The sequence below is a fragment of the Phascolarctos cinereus genome, unplaced genomic scaffold, assembly GCF_003287225.1.
Source record: "Phascolarctos cinereus isolate Bilbo 61053 unplaced genomic scaffold, phaCin_HiC Scaffold_5;HRSCAF=322, whole genome shotgun sequence".
NCBI lineage: Eukaryota > Metazoa > Chordata > Mammalia > Diprotodontia > Phascolarctidae > Phascolarctos > Phascolarctos cinereus.
Genome location: NW_027555958.1, coordinates 349,707,421 through 349,724,388, shown reverse-complemented (window position 1 = coordinate 349,724,388; position 16,968 = coordinate 349,707,421). Strand labels below are relative to the sequence as shown.

The 16,968-nt window shown below is 42.3% G+C and overlaps 1 protein-coding gene across 2 annotated transcripts in view; it reads right to left on the bottom strand.

Annotated features, from left to right (window-relative positions):
* Positions 1-246: 246 nt before the first annotated feature.
* KIF26B (kinesin family member 26B) overlaps positions 247-16,968 on the bottom strand; it is a 622,963-nt gene continuing 606,241 nt past the window's right edge. For both annotated transcript variants that reach the window (XM_020982108.2, XM_020982110.2), the window contains 3 exons: positions 14,775-14,977; positions 13,968-14,118; positions 247-7,971 (listed from right to left, as the gene is read on the bottom strand). In XM_020982108.2, the coding sequence (XP_020837767.1) occupies positions 7,823-7,971; positions 13,968-14,118; positions 14,775-14,977 (503 nt within the window). In that variant the 3' untranslated portion in view covers positions 247-7,822. The remainder of the gene's footprint in view (positions 7,972-13,967; positions 14,119-14,774; positions 14,978-16,968) is intronic.

Genomic DNA, 16,968 nt, shown 5'->3' with positions numbered 1-16,968 from the left:
CAGTGTTCTTTTCACTGAACCTGCTTGTCTTTCCTGACCTTGACCATGAAGTTCCTTGACCGAGTTCCACCTCAGCAGCATGGCTATAGAACTACACGTGTCCCTCCCCCGTAAGTGTCCACCAGGAGCCACCAGGAGCCAAGGTGGTTGTGGCTTGATGCCAAATCTTCCCCTCCTCCACACCAATCAGGGTTTTCTCCTTACTTCCTTCCTAAAGGATGAACAAAGCTGGGAGGAATTCACAACTATGAGCAGAATAAAAGTGAACATTTAATGCCACCAGAATTTGATTCTTTGAAACACCAGATTTTTTTGGACAACGATTCACACCTCATATGCCACAAAAAGTCAGAGATCTTTTCCAGTAAACAGTAAACTTCTTTTTACACTAGAAACGGCACAAATTTAATTGATTCGTGCTGCCAGCTGGTGACCAGCAGCAGCCTTCTGAATTGTGTCCACCATGGACTGCTGCTGCTGCTGCCTCATGACAATCACACCAACAGCTAGCTTTTATATATCTATGATAAGACCCTACACAGAAACAGGCCCATTTACAAACTGGCAGATGAGTTTGAGCTAAAGAAAGAGAAAAGTTGGATTCAGGGTTAAAAAAAATGAAGCTTAGGAAAACAAAACAAACCTCTCTAGCAAACAAACAATTAAAAAAAAACCCTTTTATTGAGTTAACAGTGAGTTTAAAAACAATGACTAATTAAAAACACTTCCATCAAGATTTTTTTAAAATGAGGCTTTAATTAATTTGTTTGTGCATTCACTGTTTTTAAACTCAGTAAATGAATTTATTTTTAAAATGAACTTTAATTGCTTTTTCAAAACTGGAATCAAGCTTTTATTTGCACTTAGGCTGCTCTTGCCTGCCTATTTGTAAATGGGCCCATTTCTGCAGCTGAACATATTCAAATATTTACATAACATTTGTCTAATAGGGAGAGAGCAAGGTTGACAGTCAGGAAACCTGGACTTTAATTCCGGTTCTGCTGCTGACTTGGTATGTGACCTCAGGCAAGTCATTAAAGAACTCTGTGCCTCAGTTTCTCCACCTATAAAATAATACACAACATTCTTACAGAGTTTATATCTTCAAAGCACTTTCCATTTGTAATCTCATTTTCCTTTCATACCATCCCAGTGAGAAAGGTACTGTTCACCATTTTGCAGATGAGGAAACTGAGGCCCGGCAAAATTAAGTGACACAGCAAATTACCAGACAAGCCAGGCCCAGAACCCCATCATCTTTACTCCTATCCTAAACCTTAGACCTGGTTACCTCCAACGGGACTGATGCCTCCAGACCCCTTCCATCTTTCAGGTAGGTGAGGAGGCTACAAAATACCTTCTGATATTGGTGGTTAAGAAATACTAAAGTGCTTTGAAGTCTTTCAAAAACAGGTGCTAGATTAAGTACAAGAAGAGAAACTCCAGCTACCTTCTTTATATACCTTCTAGGAGTACACAAGGCCACAAGACCTATTACTTGAAACATTCTTCTCAAGACTTTAAAGATAAGCCAGCCTCTGAAGAGTTTCTCAGACCACTGGAAACTGCATTTCCAAATTCACTTTTATCACCAAATTCACCCAAAGTTCATTTTCCCACCCTTATAATTCTTTAGAATGGGACCCCAAAGGTTCCAAACTAAGTCCTGGATTTTGGGGATCAGCCCCTTGCCCCTGTTTCCCCTTAGTTTATCTACCTCTCCTCCCCATAAGCTCACTGTTCCACAAAAAGACTCTGCTAAGGGGAAAATCACACAGCTACAAACAGGATGGAAAGACCCAGGAGAAGGACACAACAATGCAGAACACTTTCATCAGCATTTCCAACCATGGCTAAGGGTAAATAAATTATCAAATACGAGCAACTCTATTAAAACACAAACATCCTGAGTTTACAAATAAATTATATCCTCTTCATACACCAAACACCATTGAGTGGAATAGGAGTTATCAACAGTCTCAGCTATGGAGAAGGGAGGGAAAGAAGGAATATCTTGGAGGAAAAAAAGTTAATTTCTAAGTATACATAAACTATATGTGTGTGTATGTGTGTGCGCGTGTGAATCAGTTAGTGTTCAACATTTATTAAGCACCTACTGTATGCCAGGCACTGTGCTCAATGCTACACATACACACACACACACACACACACATACGTACATATACACAGGGCAGTGCATTCTTATCTAGATTACACAAGCTGAAACTTCCTCAAGAACCACTTTTAACTCCATTATATTAAGATGTCCTCAATCTCAGAGTAGGACCACTCAAAGGCAGAATGTGTTTCTTTCCGGGAGGGTTCTTCATATTGGTTTGTGTGTTTTTTGTTTTGTTGGTTAAGCAATTGGGGTTAAGTGACTTGCCCAGAGTCACACAGCTAGTGAGCATTATGTGTCTGAGAACGGATTTGAACTCAGGTCCTCCTGACTTCAGGGCCAGTACTCTATACATTGTGCCATCTAGCTGCCCCCTCAGGGAGGGTTAAAAAGTGAGTTTGGGGAATTTTCTATGGTCTCCTGCAAATGCAGGCTTAGCGTCCAACCCCTTTTCCCCTAGCTTGAAAGTTGTCCTTTTCACCTGCCATGAGTGAAATGTCCAGTTTGTGATCTGGCAAGCAAAGTGCTTTGGGATGAATTGTAGTCGGGCAGATTGCTAAGTGTGGGTTGAGAAAAACGAAAGTTTCCAACTCCCCTCTCCACCCCCTCCCCACCCACCCCTGTTACTTTGATTTTGCTGGAGGAGGAGGAGAAAGAGAAAGATTATTTTAATACATAGAAGGGCAATACCTTTAAAGTTCTGCAACATTTTTGTTTTTAGCCTATATCCATGCTCTTCATTTGGTTCAGTGAAAGACAGATCATTCTGGACTTTCAGTACGTGAGAGAATAGCACTTAATTTCTCTGTAATTTGAGAATTTCAACAGTGTTAGTTACATTGCTAGAGGAGCCAAGAGGAAGCATCAGTGAGGGACAACAGGTAGTGGACATTGGAGTATCACTGGATCAGCATCAAGTTCCAACTCAATTACCAGCAAAAAAAGAATCTACAATTTGGGCCAATGTTCATATGATTTCACTAAGAGAGGAAGCAGTTACTGAGGTTGCTATCATGGCCACCCACCTAGAGTACGGGGACTCTAAAATCCATCATCCAGTCAGGTTTATTATGTTGGGGTATGGATTCAAACTGATGACTGATATCCCAGCAAGAAAGAACAACGAACAAATTGTCCTTCTGTTTTAATTGGAAAACCAACTATCGTTTTGTGGGTTTGTTTTTTTGTTTTTGTTTTCTGCTTAAAGGACTGCACTTAGATTAGAAACCATTTGTGGTCATTAAGAAGTGACATTGTGTTTTCATTTCCTGACTACCAGTGAATCTCAAGTGTTGCTCCTCATCCCCAAGAAGCTAGGGGTTAAAGCAGAGTTTCCCTGTCTTTCTGACGCTAACAATGAGCTTTAGCAACTGATGTACAAACAGAAAGAAACTCAAGAATTTACTACTTGTTCCAGGACTTACCATATCCTCACACAAGGTTTCATTTTTATTTCTGGCTGAACATTTGAGCAGAAATTCAGGAATCAAGCAGAGGATGTATGCATGCCTATAGGGGTTTTAATTGATAGATGGACCTTAGGAAAACATAAAACAGGATACAAGGGTAGGATGTGGGGCTGCAATAAAATCCCTACAACCTCCCAGCAGAATGTACGAGACATCATACTTAGAGTTGGAGGTGTTAATTTACAGCAAACTGGCCAGATTCCTGCCCTGTCTAATCCCCACTCATCTGCCATTCCCTCTTTCAAGGGGAGGAAAACTCTTTGCAGGCCTTACTTTCTGGGATCAGTGCGGTTCTCATATTCCTTCATGGAAATGGACAGAGCCCTGTATTTGCATCTCAAGCCCTCCTTTTTCAGGATAGCAATAGCCAGATGAAATAATAGGCCTTGTGTTTCCTATCTCTCATTTGGGAGAGATGAAAGTTAGACATAGCTGTCCTGTGATGCAGAAGGCAATTCAAGGACTAAGAGATCAAAGGTTGTAGACATCAGGTGATAAAGGAAAGCCTGGGATAAGGAAAACCATTTCTCCTTTGCAGCATGAAACATCTCACCAGGCAGGCATCGTGAAATGCAATACGGATTTAGTCCCAGGGAGACAGGACTGAGATTACCAGGGTACCTTTTTTATTTGAAGTGTATTTCCCTTCCGGTTGCTGAAAAACCCATGAATTCCAAAGACTTTCACCTCTATCTAAATGCTTATTTCAAATAACCACGTCTTTGGTCCTTTTAATTGGTGAAAAGGTCTGTGGTACTGCAGACACACATTCTGTCTTCATCCCCTTTTGCTTCTTGGATCTTCACTGAGGCAGAAATAATGCCTGGCACTTTTTTTTAACCATTTAACCGGACTGGTCACTGTGCAAAGACTACTCAGTTACAGAATTATCTCCAGCATAACAGAACATGCTTGCTCTGTCCTTGAAAGCCACGATCCACATAGGTTTCAGACTGAGATAGGCACATGATGGTACAAGATTCCACGTCCTCACATGCGGTTTGGTTAAATTAAGGCAGTTCTTATAGAAAATTGGGCCAAAGAGAATGGATGTTATCTACAAATTAAGAATGCCAGCCCAGGACCTGGTGGAATGCCATAATCTTGTTCAAAGATGTGGTCTGACATTATTTTGGAGTTAAGATGCCAGTTTATTTGGCAAATTCACTCTTGGTTTAATACTACCCTGTTGGTGTCTTAGATTGTTGGTAGAAAAATACAAAAGGAGAAATACTATTGGAAGCAAGATGAAAAGAATCCCCATGGAAGAATCATATCAATTCAGATGTTGAAGCCCTAGAGATTTCTCCACTATCTCCCTGGAAAGGCACCAGAGTTCAGTAGGTGGCCTGATAAAGGCAACATGGTGATGACCTAGATGTGGCCATAAACTTCAGGTTAGCAGTAAGACTGCTGATCAACTGATTTTTTGTAACAGAAGTCCCAGAGAGCTTTCAATGAAAACACCAGACGATTTTCTAGATTATAGACCTTTGGTACAATGGAAATCAGTCATGAAGAAGAATATCAGACCTCAAGGAAAGCTTAGCATAGAACAAAGAATGTAAGGATTTTGCCTCTGGATGCATTCAAGTGGTCCAGTTACTGCTGGACACATTCACAGACACAAGGAAGTTAAGAGCATAAGCTACTAGCAAAGTCATGAGAGTGACCTGTGAAATAATATCACAAGTGAGGAGCTAGAGGTACCTCTGCTTGGTTGTGGGGGACAGAATGACAGTTACAGATGATGAAGAGAAGAATGGTTACAATATGAATTCTCTTCCAAATCAATCTTTCTCCATATCTCAGCCCTTTCTGTACATGAAATACTCAAGTCTAGAATTATAATTCACTGGGGGTAGAGAACCAGTAAAGGATTTTGTAATGCAGGCTTCATTGTATTCTGATTCATAAGGTTTCAAAGATGGTTCTTTGAAGTCCAACTGTTTTTCTCCACCAGAAAAGAAGCATCAGCCTTCAAAAAGACAGTATTTGATTATAGGGTAGGATGAGATTCCAGGGTCTCACCAGTCACAATGACTGAGTGTGTGTGTGTGTGCGTGTGTGTGTGTGTGTGTGTGTGTGTGTGTGTGTGTGTGTGTGTGTGTGTAGAGGGGCACTAGCCTGAAAATGTAATGACACCTCTGTGTGTTGGTAGAAGATGCCTCAGATGGTCTGGTTTGATGTACAGAAACCTGGCAACGAGCTAATGAAAAACACGGCATTTCATTGCTGCTTATGTTGGAGGGAGCTCTGGGATAGAAGGTAACACTGTTATACTCCATGCCTGCTTCTGCTCCTAATTCCTTGTAGTTACCAGGGAAGTTCCTTGACCTCAATATCCTTGACCTATTAAATGGGGATAAAATCCAAAAGATACACATCCTAATTTGTGTATAAAGCCATAACCTTCTGGAATCTGGTTAACCATATATAATAATATTTAATACTTATGTAGTATTTTAAAATTTGCGAAGTATTTTGAAGCACTCGTCTCATGTGAGCTCCACGACCACTGTGTGGAGTTATAGACAATGAAACTGAGGTTGAGAAGGTGAAATAACTTGCTTATGGTCACACAGAGCTTATTAAGTGCCAGGGGTAGGATTTCAACTCACCTCCTTAACTTTAATTGTAGTACTCAAGTATACCATGCCTTCTTATATTCTATCACACTACCCATTCTTACTGGAGCCAGTTCTTTACCTTAGAGAGACACTAGTAATGTGCCAGCCTATAGGGGAAAGAGGAAGAGGAAATATCTCCCTGTTCCTCTGTGCTCTAGGGTTGAGGCAAGAGAAGAATGCTCAAGGCCAAAGCATCCCTCTGCAGTTCCATGGTGACTAAGGACCCTGGCAGGATTAACGTCCTTATTCTTTCATTTTCTGATAGTATTTTAGAGATCAGAAGGTATTCATCTTATGTGGCATTAAGCTGCCTTCATTTAAACCCAACCTGCATGTCATGCTCTAAGTAGCAAATAAGTACTTCGGACAGGTCCTAGAATGGAAGAGGCCCCCAAAAGAAAATTCCCCAACTAAAGCATGAGGCTTCCACATTTGCTAAAACTTTCTATTTCAAAGGTTCCTGGGGAATAAAAATTAAAATGAGAAACTTCAGTCCATGGGGTTGCTTTTTAAGAGACAAATAAATGGTGGATGTGTGGTGACAGGAATCCAAATGTCTGCCAGGACTCCCTGGTGGGACCCATACAGGAAGCCCACTGATGCCATGTCAGCTGGTAGGGTGCTGGGGAGGAGGGTGGTAGTGGAAAGAGATCCCAAAGGATGCCCCTAGCATTTGGATGGTATTCACCTTTCTCCTCGTCCATTCCCCAAAACCCAAAGTGATCCTTAAACATGATCGTTCCAAGCCAAGTCCGGTGTCCATGAGGATGGTGAAAGACAGTGGCTGGGATCACCTGGCACCCCAACGTCTTGCTGGAAACACACTGGCTATCAACAGGAAGTGTCCACGTTCTGTTTGAGTGGCCTTACTGGAGGTAAACCATAAAAGACAGTTAACATTTATTCATATGTGGTACTGATTAGGAAATATCTCTACAAACACAAGTTACTTAGAAACAGCAAGTCAGAAACAGGAGAAAATGAGCTGAAAAGACATTAATACGTTTCCAAAATGTGTTTGATTTTCCTTTTTTGTTTGTTTGTTTGTTTTGTAATCTTCTTGACTAGCACCATCTGTACACAAGAAAGTATGAACATAAACGTTTGGAGAATAAAGATTTGCAAGGCACTTAAACAGTCTTCGGGGTATTTGTCGTCGGTTGTTTTGTTTAGCTCTCGGCAGCAGCTGTCCTCCTTCCACCCTGCCCCTTCCTCGGCCAAAGCCGGGAAAGAACAAGGTTGCCTTTGCCTGCAGTTTGTATGTACACATGTGTCCTTGAAAGTTCCTCAAAGTGCTCTTTCCAGTCTCTCAGGGGCTCTGATATCCCTCAGCCTTCCCAACATTTTGTTCCTTCACTGCGGGTTCGATGTTGGCACCCTTCCTAGAGAAACGAAAGGAAAAGAAAGATCGCCTGCTGCTCAACGCTCGCTCCAGACTTGCCGCCGACCTTCATCCTCATTCCGTGGTCTTTGGGGTGCTGTCTTTGCAGAGGGCCTGGGTGAGAGTGACTATTTCTGGGGAGTCCTGGGCTGTGGGTGAGTGGGATGGAGGTGGAAGATGGGGTGGAGGCGAGGGAAGGGGAAGGGAAGAGTTGACTCTCTCTTTATCGGCGCCTGGAGGTGATGTCAAAGCAGGTGATCATCATGAGGTGGGCCTTGCAGAAGTTGACCCTGTTCTCTAGGCGCTCAGTCACACACTCGAGGGCTTCCAGGTACTCCAAGGAATCCAGTTCCAATACCTGCTCCAAGTCAACTGCAAGAGAAAAGAGAGATGGTGGGGATACGGTGTCAACAGAGAAGACAGACTGATTTGAATGTCCAGCTCAGGCTGCAAGCTCTATTGCCTTGGTTTCTTTCCCATTGTATCTTCTGTTTTTACACTGCCAAAATGTCTCCCAGTGTTCCCTTCCCTCCCTCTCCCAGAGAGCCATACCCTATTAACATATATATATATATATATTTAAATTTAATATTTTATTTTTCCCCAACTACATGTAAAAATAATTTTTAACATTTCATTTTAAAAATCTTTTGAGTTCCAAATTATCTCTCTTCCTCCCTCATTGAGAAGACAAACAATTTGATACAGGTTAACCATGTACAGTCATACAAAACGTATTTCCATGTTAGTCATGTAAAAGAAAACACAGACAAAAAAACCCAAGAAAAATAAAGAAAGTAAAAAGTATGCTTCAATCTGCCTTTAGATTCCATCCTCGGAGATGGATAGCATTTTTATCTTAAGTCTTTCAGAGTTATCTTGGATCATTGTATTGCTGAGAAGAGCTAAGTCATTCACAGCTGATCATCACACAGTATTACTGTTGCTGCATACAATGTTCTCCTGGTTCTGCTCGTTTCACTTTGCATCAGTTCATGTAAGTCTTTCCAGGTCTTACTGAGAGCATCTTGCTCTTCATTTCTTATAGCACAATAGTATTCCATCATAATCACACACAACATTGTTCAGCCATTCCCCAACTGATGGATATCCCCTCCATTTCCAATTCTTTGCCACAACTAAAAGAGCTGCTATAAATGTTTTTGTACATATAGGTCTTTTTCCTTTTTGTTTTTTATCTCTTTGGGATACAGACCTAGTAGTGATATTGCTTGGTCAAAGGATAAACATGGTTTTACGCTCCTTTGGGCATAGTTCTAAGTTGTTCTACAGAACGAATGAATTGGTATACCACCTCATCAGCAATGCATTAGTATCTCAATTTCCCCATATTCCCTCCAAAATTTGTCATTTTCCCTTTCTGTCACATTAGCCAATCTGATAGGTATGGAGTATCTCAGAATGGTTTTTATCTGCATTTCTCTAATCGATAGTGATTTAGAGCATTTTTCAACATATTTTTTAAAGAAAGAAAGAGAAAAAGTAAGAAAAACTGACCAATACATTAAAAAGTCAGAAAATATATACAATGTTCCATCTCTGTGGATCTCCCCCACTTGTAAAAAGGAGGGTGGTGTCTTTTCTTTATGGGCCCTTAATTTCAATATCTAGATCCCCTTCCTAAAGAAGCACCTACACTTTATCTTACATACTACTAAGCCTGCCCTACACTGAAAATGGGCCCACTTACCAGTATTAATTATAACAATTGCTTGTATAAGTATTACATATATAATATCCCATATTATGTAATTATCAATATAATTATATAATTAATAATTGATTCAATAATAACAGTTGAAATGTACACAGAGCTCTTGCCACTGGGACTGTGAGCTAAAGGCACAGATGAAGAGGCCTAGCCTTGGAAAGATGATGTGACTTGGCCAGGTATAAATACCTAATAGGTTTTAGAGTTGGAATTCAAATTTCAGGTTTACCCCTTGGCTTCTCAGCTAAAATGCACCTCTGATTTCTTCATCAATCATTTATTCCACAAATATTTATTGAGTATTTATATTTCTATAGTGCTTAGAATGTTTATTGAGAAATATATTTATATAGTGCTTATCAAGTTAAACTGGTCAAATGGGGCGTTTATATACAATACTCCATCTCCTCTGGGCCTTAGTACAAGCCGTCCCCCAGGCCTGGAATGTACTCTCTCCTCATCTCTGCCTCTTCAAATCTCTAATTTCCTTGAAAACTCAGCTCAGCACCTGAGATCTTTTCTTGATTCCTCTATGACTCCCCTGCCCCAACTCCCCGCCCCTCCCACCCCCAACCCATTTCAACTGCTAATTCCTTCCCCAAATTACACTGTATTTATTTTGTATATATGAATGCGTATAACCCCAATAAGATACAAACTCCTTATGGGCATGGATCGTTTCATTTCTGTCTTTGTATCTTCATCCTCTAGCACAGCCTCTCATGCATAATAGGTGCTCAATGGATCCTTGTTGATTGATTAATTGCTTTCACATTTATGGAGAACTTTCTCTACAACAACTCGATGTAAAGAATGTAAATGTTACTATTCCCATTTCACAGATGATGAAAACTGAGACTCGGACATACGATGTGACTTGCTCAGATTCACAGAGCTAGTCACTGTCACGGATGACTAGAATCAGGTTTCCCTGTTCCCTGTCCATCGGTCTTTCCACTAGACTGCCCAGTATGAGGCCACTGCCCTGGGAACTAGCATTAACGAGGAAGCATGTAAAATGGAGTTGGGATTCTAGGAGCACCCCTTCCCCCCCAAAAAACCACCACCATTTCAGAAACATCGTATTTATCCTTTGTTAACTAAGAGAAATAGATTTCAACAGAGAAAGGATCTCTCTTTTTATGGGACTTCACTTGAATGGTACTTATCCCTATGGCTGCTTATGCTTCAGGGTGGGCCTGTTCACAGGTGATCCTTTATCGGGACCACACGTCTTGTCCTAAGCTGCTCTAGGCAGCAACTCTATCACTCTCTGGATCTTAACATGGCACTCCCACAGCAGCTGCTCAGGAAATTATCATAGGGCCGTGGACCTCAGGTGCCACCTTGGACTTGTTCTGGGTCACACAGGTGGTAACTGACCATCCTGGGATTCAAAGCTAGGCCCCCTGTTTCCAAACCTGGCATTCTTTCTACTGCCTCTCAATGTCGGTGATGATGGATTACATTTATCCCCATGCTTTGGGAGTTGCTAAGCTTGGAGGTCTAGGTGCCACTTAGGTCTTAGAATCCCTCTCTTTCATACTGTATAGATCATTCAGTGGGCTTCCCTTGCTCCCTCTGACTGGAGGAGGTGATTAGTGAATTGGAGAAGAGTGAAGCAAGGTCTGGGGCCACAACTAAATGGGGAATGGGGGGGAGGGAGGGAAGAGGACATGGCCTCTCCACCACTGTTATTGCTCTGTGATAAGAATGATGAATTGAGTCCTGGGAGCACTTAACCTGACCCAGCCACAGGGTGATTGGCAATGCAAGCCACAAAGAAAAGTTGGCACTGCCCTGTTGCATTAGCCTTGGCCTGGGAGTGTAGAAGTCCAGGTTTCGGTCTTGGCTGTTGTTACCTTGTTTTAGTACCCTCCCTTCTTTGGGTTGCATTTTCCTCATCTGTAAAATTAGGGACTCTGGCTGGAGGGGCTCAGTCCCCTCTAAGACTACAATTCTCTAACTTGGCATTCTAGGACTCAGTATGCAGAATGTCTTAGATGATAGGGCAGAAGAGGAAAATCATCGCAAGATGTTTTCTAGTTCACTAGTGTCAAACTCAACAGGAAGAATCTTAGAGGTTGGGGAATCCAACCTCTTCACTTTAAGATTTGAGGCCCAGGGAAGTGATGTGACTCGCCAAAGTAAAACATCCTTCCCCTCCTCTTCTTCCTCCTCCCTAGCATTTATATAGCACCTACTACATGCCAGGCAGGGCACTAAGAATTTCTTTTTACAAATATTATCTGTCCTGATCCTCACAACAACCCTGCAAGGTAGCTGTTATTATTATCCCCACTTTACAGATAAGGAAACTGAGGCAAACAGGGGTTGAGTGATTCGTCCAGGGTCACACAATTAGTAAGTACAGCACTCTACCCACGGCACTACCATATGTTTCATTTTGCTATGTGTTCTTAACAAGGCTGTGAAAATTCTGAACCTGAATGACTAAGATGGCTTGATCCTTTCCCAGATTTCCAGTGCTTTAAGATGGAAGGGAAGAGGAAAAGCTTCTTTATTTCCTCATGAGGAGTTCTGTATTTAGAGAGGCTCTGTAACTGGAGGGTGGGAAAGCAGAGAGCTTCAAAGAGAAGGTTAGGAAGAAGACCAAACATTCAGCAAAGAGTGAGTGGGCAGTAGGTACCCAATCTGCCAGTCTTCCTAGGAACCCCAGCCAGGCTCTTTTGCCTTTTCTGGACAGCTGCCTCCTCCTGGAAATGGCCATCTCCCAAATGACAATGGAATGTTAGTTAAAATTGGGAGGGACCTTAGAGGTCATCCTCATTTTGCGAGTGACAAAACTGAGACCCAGGGTCACATAAGTGCACTTATTAGTGGAAAGAGCCCTAGATTTGATGTAGAAGTTCAGGGTCAAGCCCTCTTCAGGAGCATAACCTTGGAGGGTCACTTAATATATGCTTTGTAAAACACAGAAGACAAAGTGAATAGAATGTTGGGCCTCGAGTCAGGAAGACCTGAGTTCAAAACTGGTCTCAAACACTTACTAGCTGTGTGATCCTGGACAACTCACTTAATCCTGTTTGCCTCAGTTTCCTCATCTGTAAAATAAGATGGAGAAGGAAATGGCAAACTGCTCTAGTATCTTTGCCAGGAAACCCCAGATGGGGTCATGAAGAGTCAGACACAACTGAAAAAATGACTGACCACAAAAAAACCCTACAGGATAGGATTAGGTAATAGACCCGTGATTCCATTGGTACAGGGAGCTTCCATGTTAGGAAACTCCCTCTACAAATGCGGATCAATAACTCTTCTGTAACATAGAGTCTTAAAAGAATCGCTGACAGCACCAAGAGATCAAGTGATTTGTCCAGGGTCACAAAGAGAAAGCAGGAGTCACAGGTGGGGCTTCACCCCAATCCCTTCTGCTTCAAGGAAAGCTCTCTATCTGTCATTATATAAAGTGAGACATTGGATAAATACACCCATAAGTCATTACTGGGGCTAGCAAACTATTTTTGCTCCGGCAAATTAAGTGTTTGTGCTGATCCCATATCAAAGTTAAGGTCTGAGACCAATTTGCTGTTGTTCAATTGTTTCAGTCATGTACAACTCTTCGTGATGTCACTTTGGCTTTTCTTGGCAAAGATACTGGAGTTGTTTGCCATTTCCTTCTCCAGCTTATTTTACAGAGGAGGAAACTGAGGCAAACAGGGTGAAGTGACTAGCCTAGGGTCATACAGCTACTAAACGTCTGAGTTCACACATGAACTCAGGTCTTCCTGACTCCAGGCCTGGTGCGCTATCCAGTGTGCCACCTAGCGGCCCGACTTTAGATTTGCCACTTGATAAATAAAATGGCTGGTCATAAATAAAGCAGCAATTGAAATCTGTCCTTCAAAAACACTGCAAGAACTATTCAGAATTGGGTATATACGGTCACTAAGATGTTGGGTTTTCTATTAGACCAAAATAACGCTTTGGGGCTTCCTTCCTACCCCTGACTGGTCTGGTATTTTTTTTTCCTCCCTTTTCTAAGATTGCAAATTCTATTCTATTAAGAGCTTTATAAATGCTTTTCGATTTCAGGCTAGAAATGCAGTGTGATTATGTGGTATGGGAACAGATTTATAATACAGCCTTTATGTCTGGCTGATCTTCTGCCACATGTAGAAAAGGAAAAAAAATCTCATTTTCAGGTGCTCTGGACTGGGACGCATAAGAAGTAATCTATCAGGAGCAATATTTACCACCCTCTCCTGCATCTCCTCCCAACTATCCTCCTCCCTCTCGGTCCAATCCTCCACTTCTTGGCTCTTGGTGAGTAGGATTACTTATTCATTTCAAATATCTCTATGCAATGCTGTAAGTGGGAGTTGTTTTGTGTTCAGCAAAGAAGGAGTGCATGACAGGTAGTGCTCACTTGGAGTGAGACCACCTAAGGGAAGGAAGGGTGCCCTTGAATGGTTCCATCGGCACCATCTAAATTTTGGCAGCCTGGCACAAAGTCCCAGTCACCTTTCCTTAGTTGTAGTTCTGTCTCCATTTGATAAGAATTCTATGTGCTTGTTTCTAGAGTCTCCCTAACTCTGCCCCAAAGTTATAGGTCAGACTGCTTAGCTGGAAAGCACTTTAGGCTATAACACAGAAACAAACCCCAGGCACTTACATTCACTGAGCCATTTGTTGGGATCCAGCATCAGATACTGCTTGGTCATCTCCAGTTCCTTCATTAACCACTCATACTTGGCCCGAACCTCAGCAATTCTCTGCTGGCGATGCTCCAAGATTTTCAGCTTTGCATTGAAGCATATCACTTCCTAGTACACAGACAGTGAGGAGAAGTGGGGAGGGTGGGAAGGAAGGAGGGAAAGACTCTGAGGTCAAACATAGTCGGTCCAATCACCAAATGTTGAATAAACAAGGGACAAGTCATCTGGAAGCTTGGAAAGGGCCCAAGCAATCTTAGCTAAGTTTCTGCTTAGAGAAATCTGATGAAGATAGACTATTGCCTGGGACTGACTCTGTTCAGACTTAGGATCTGCCTGTAGGTCAGGAGCTTCCTGGCCTTCCCATGGAGAAAGCACAAGGTACTATGTATTAGCAGGGCACATACGTATTTGGAGCTGTGGAGTCAATGATGCAGAATGGAACCTCAAAAGTCGGGGGGTGCATCCCTCTGCCTTTAGGCAAGGCTGCATTTCAGCCATACCAGATAGAGTGAACTTTAAAATCTTCAATAGGGATGCCACCCATAACACTGTGTAGGGACTAACTTCCTGTGTCTCACAACCCTGTCAATCGAGTCAAAATCTTTCCACTTTTGGTTTGGACCCTCTCATTTGGTCCTCCATGGAAAGGGAGAACCACAGCTTGCCAGCAACCCATTCATTGTCCCTTTATATGAAAAAGTAAGTCCCCTCATGTGTCCTGACATCCTTTTCACAGCCCCCAAATGTTTCCAGGTAGCTCTTACCTTGCTGTCAATGCCTCGACGCCGCTGAAGCCTCTCCACATCATCAATTTCATAGACTTTGATCTCAAAGGGTTCCCCTAGACCCCTCTGAGTGCTCCGCATTGGGCCATCCACCCAGCGGACACCAGCACTGTTTGAAGGTTTCCTCACCGGTGAGGTGGTATCAAGTGATAGGGCCGGAATAAGCCTCCGTCTCTGAGAACCTGGAGAGGAATTAATGCACAAGTTAATCTTTCTTCTTTCTTTTGATTTCCTTTGGTCCATGTAATACATGTGTGGGCCAGGGTCTTATGTGGGCAAAACCCTCAGTCTGGGTGGCAAGGGTATACATCTGAGTCCTCCTGCCCTACCTCCAGTCACCTCTGCTAACTTCCCTCTTCAGGCTTCCCCACTGATTCAACTCACCAGGTCTTTCTCTATCATTCCAGAGAAACCTTTTCCACCCCTGTACTACTTCTCACATTAGAAGTACTTTCTGCCCCTAAGGCCTCACCTTCTTATTGGTTATTTCCTCCAAGAACTTCTAATTTAAGAAGGAAGACCAGGCCAAATATATTTGAGCTCTCTCTAGGCTGCACTGCTGACTCATTTCTACAGGATTTTCTCTACCATGCTCCTCTTCCACATACCTTCTCCCCCACCCCTTCTCCTCAGTTCCCTTTTCTTCTTGCATTAGGACATAAGCTTCTTGAAGGCAGAACCTACCTACCTACCTTCCTTCCTTCCTTCCTTCCTTCCTTCCTTCCTTCCTTCCTTCCTTCCCTCCCTCCTTCCTTCCTTTCTTTCTCTAACATACCACTTACTACGGGCCAGGCACATAGTATTTACTCCTGAAGTTCAATTAAGGCATGCATTTTTAAGAACTCTCTCATGAGATCCCTGCATTTATTCTATGTCACGGGCCATATTATTTATATAGACTAGATGACCCTAAAGTACCACAATGACCATCAGAGAACTATTCATGTTGCTTGGAGGAAAACACATTTACCACCAACTAATACTGGAGCCTTAGGTGCCTCTAAATCATACTTTATTAGCTTTCACTAAGGTTTTCAGACAGCAAGCTTTCCCTCTAATGAAGTTAGTCATGCACTGAGTCCTTAGTGAGGGCAAAGAACTACATTTGGTCCTGTGGGTCAGTGGGAAGGAAAAGGATAAGACATACTTCCTAATCTCTGAAATGGGAAGCTGGAAAAATGCCTGGGAAACAACTTGAAAATAATGATAAAGAATGATAATATTCTGTCCTTTTTATGAAAGGATGATGTTACTAAGCAACCATCTGGAGAGCACATGCTCTGAGATGTCTGGTCTGCACTGGGGGCTGTCCAGACTATCTTACCCAAATCCCCTCGTGAGCAGGGACACGCATCTGCAAAGCCATCTGGATGAGGTTAGGGGATAGCCTGTGGCTAAAGCTCACTGGCCAACCCAAGGACTGAACCCACCTTGGCTTCACGAGCACAGGCCTCTGAGATGGAACTAATCGGAGGAGAGAGTCAGCAAGTATGAAATCATACAGCAGAAACCAAAAGAAATCATCTGGAGTGCAAGATGGAGACCTTGTACCATCAGTAAGGAAAATAGAGAGAGCCCTAACTAATACACAGAACCCTGTGTATCATTGATTCCATAGGTTATGTGGATGAGCAAGACAACCAGAACCAGAGACTGCAAATAAGCAAATGCATAACCCAGGTATACAAAGGGAATGAGTAAAGAGGCTTGAGGAAAACAACAACTACAAACCAAGACCTAGCTAACTTATTTCCTAGTTGATTTCCATTCCATGACAGGCTCTAGGAAATCAGGCCTGGCTTAGCCAGTCAGTTTCTGTCTTTACATATGAAGCTTCAGTAATAAACACTTACTTACTTCAGGAGTAAATACTATGTACCTTGCACACTGTAAGTGCTATGTAAATGAGAAAAAAGAAAAAAGAAAGAAAGGAAAGAAAGAAAGAAAGAAAGAAAGAAAGAAAGAAAGAAAGAAAGAAAGAAAGAAAGAAAGAAAGAAAGAAGGAAAAAAGGAAGGGAGAAGGAAGGAAGGAAAAAGTAAGGGAGATGAAGGGAGGGAAGGAAGAAGGGAACAAAGGAAGGAAAAAGGAAGAGAGATGGAGGGATAGAGGAAGGGAAGAAAGGAAGGAAGGAAGGAAGGAAGGAAGGAAGGAAGGAAGATTATAACTCATGAT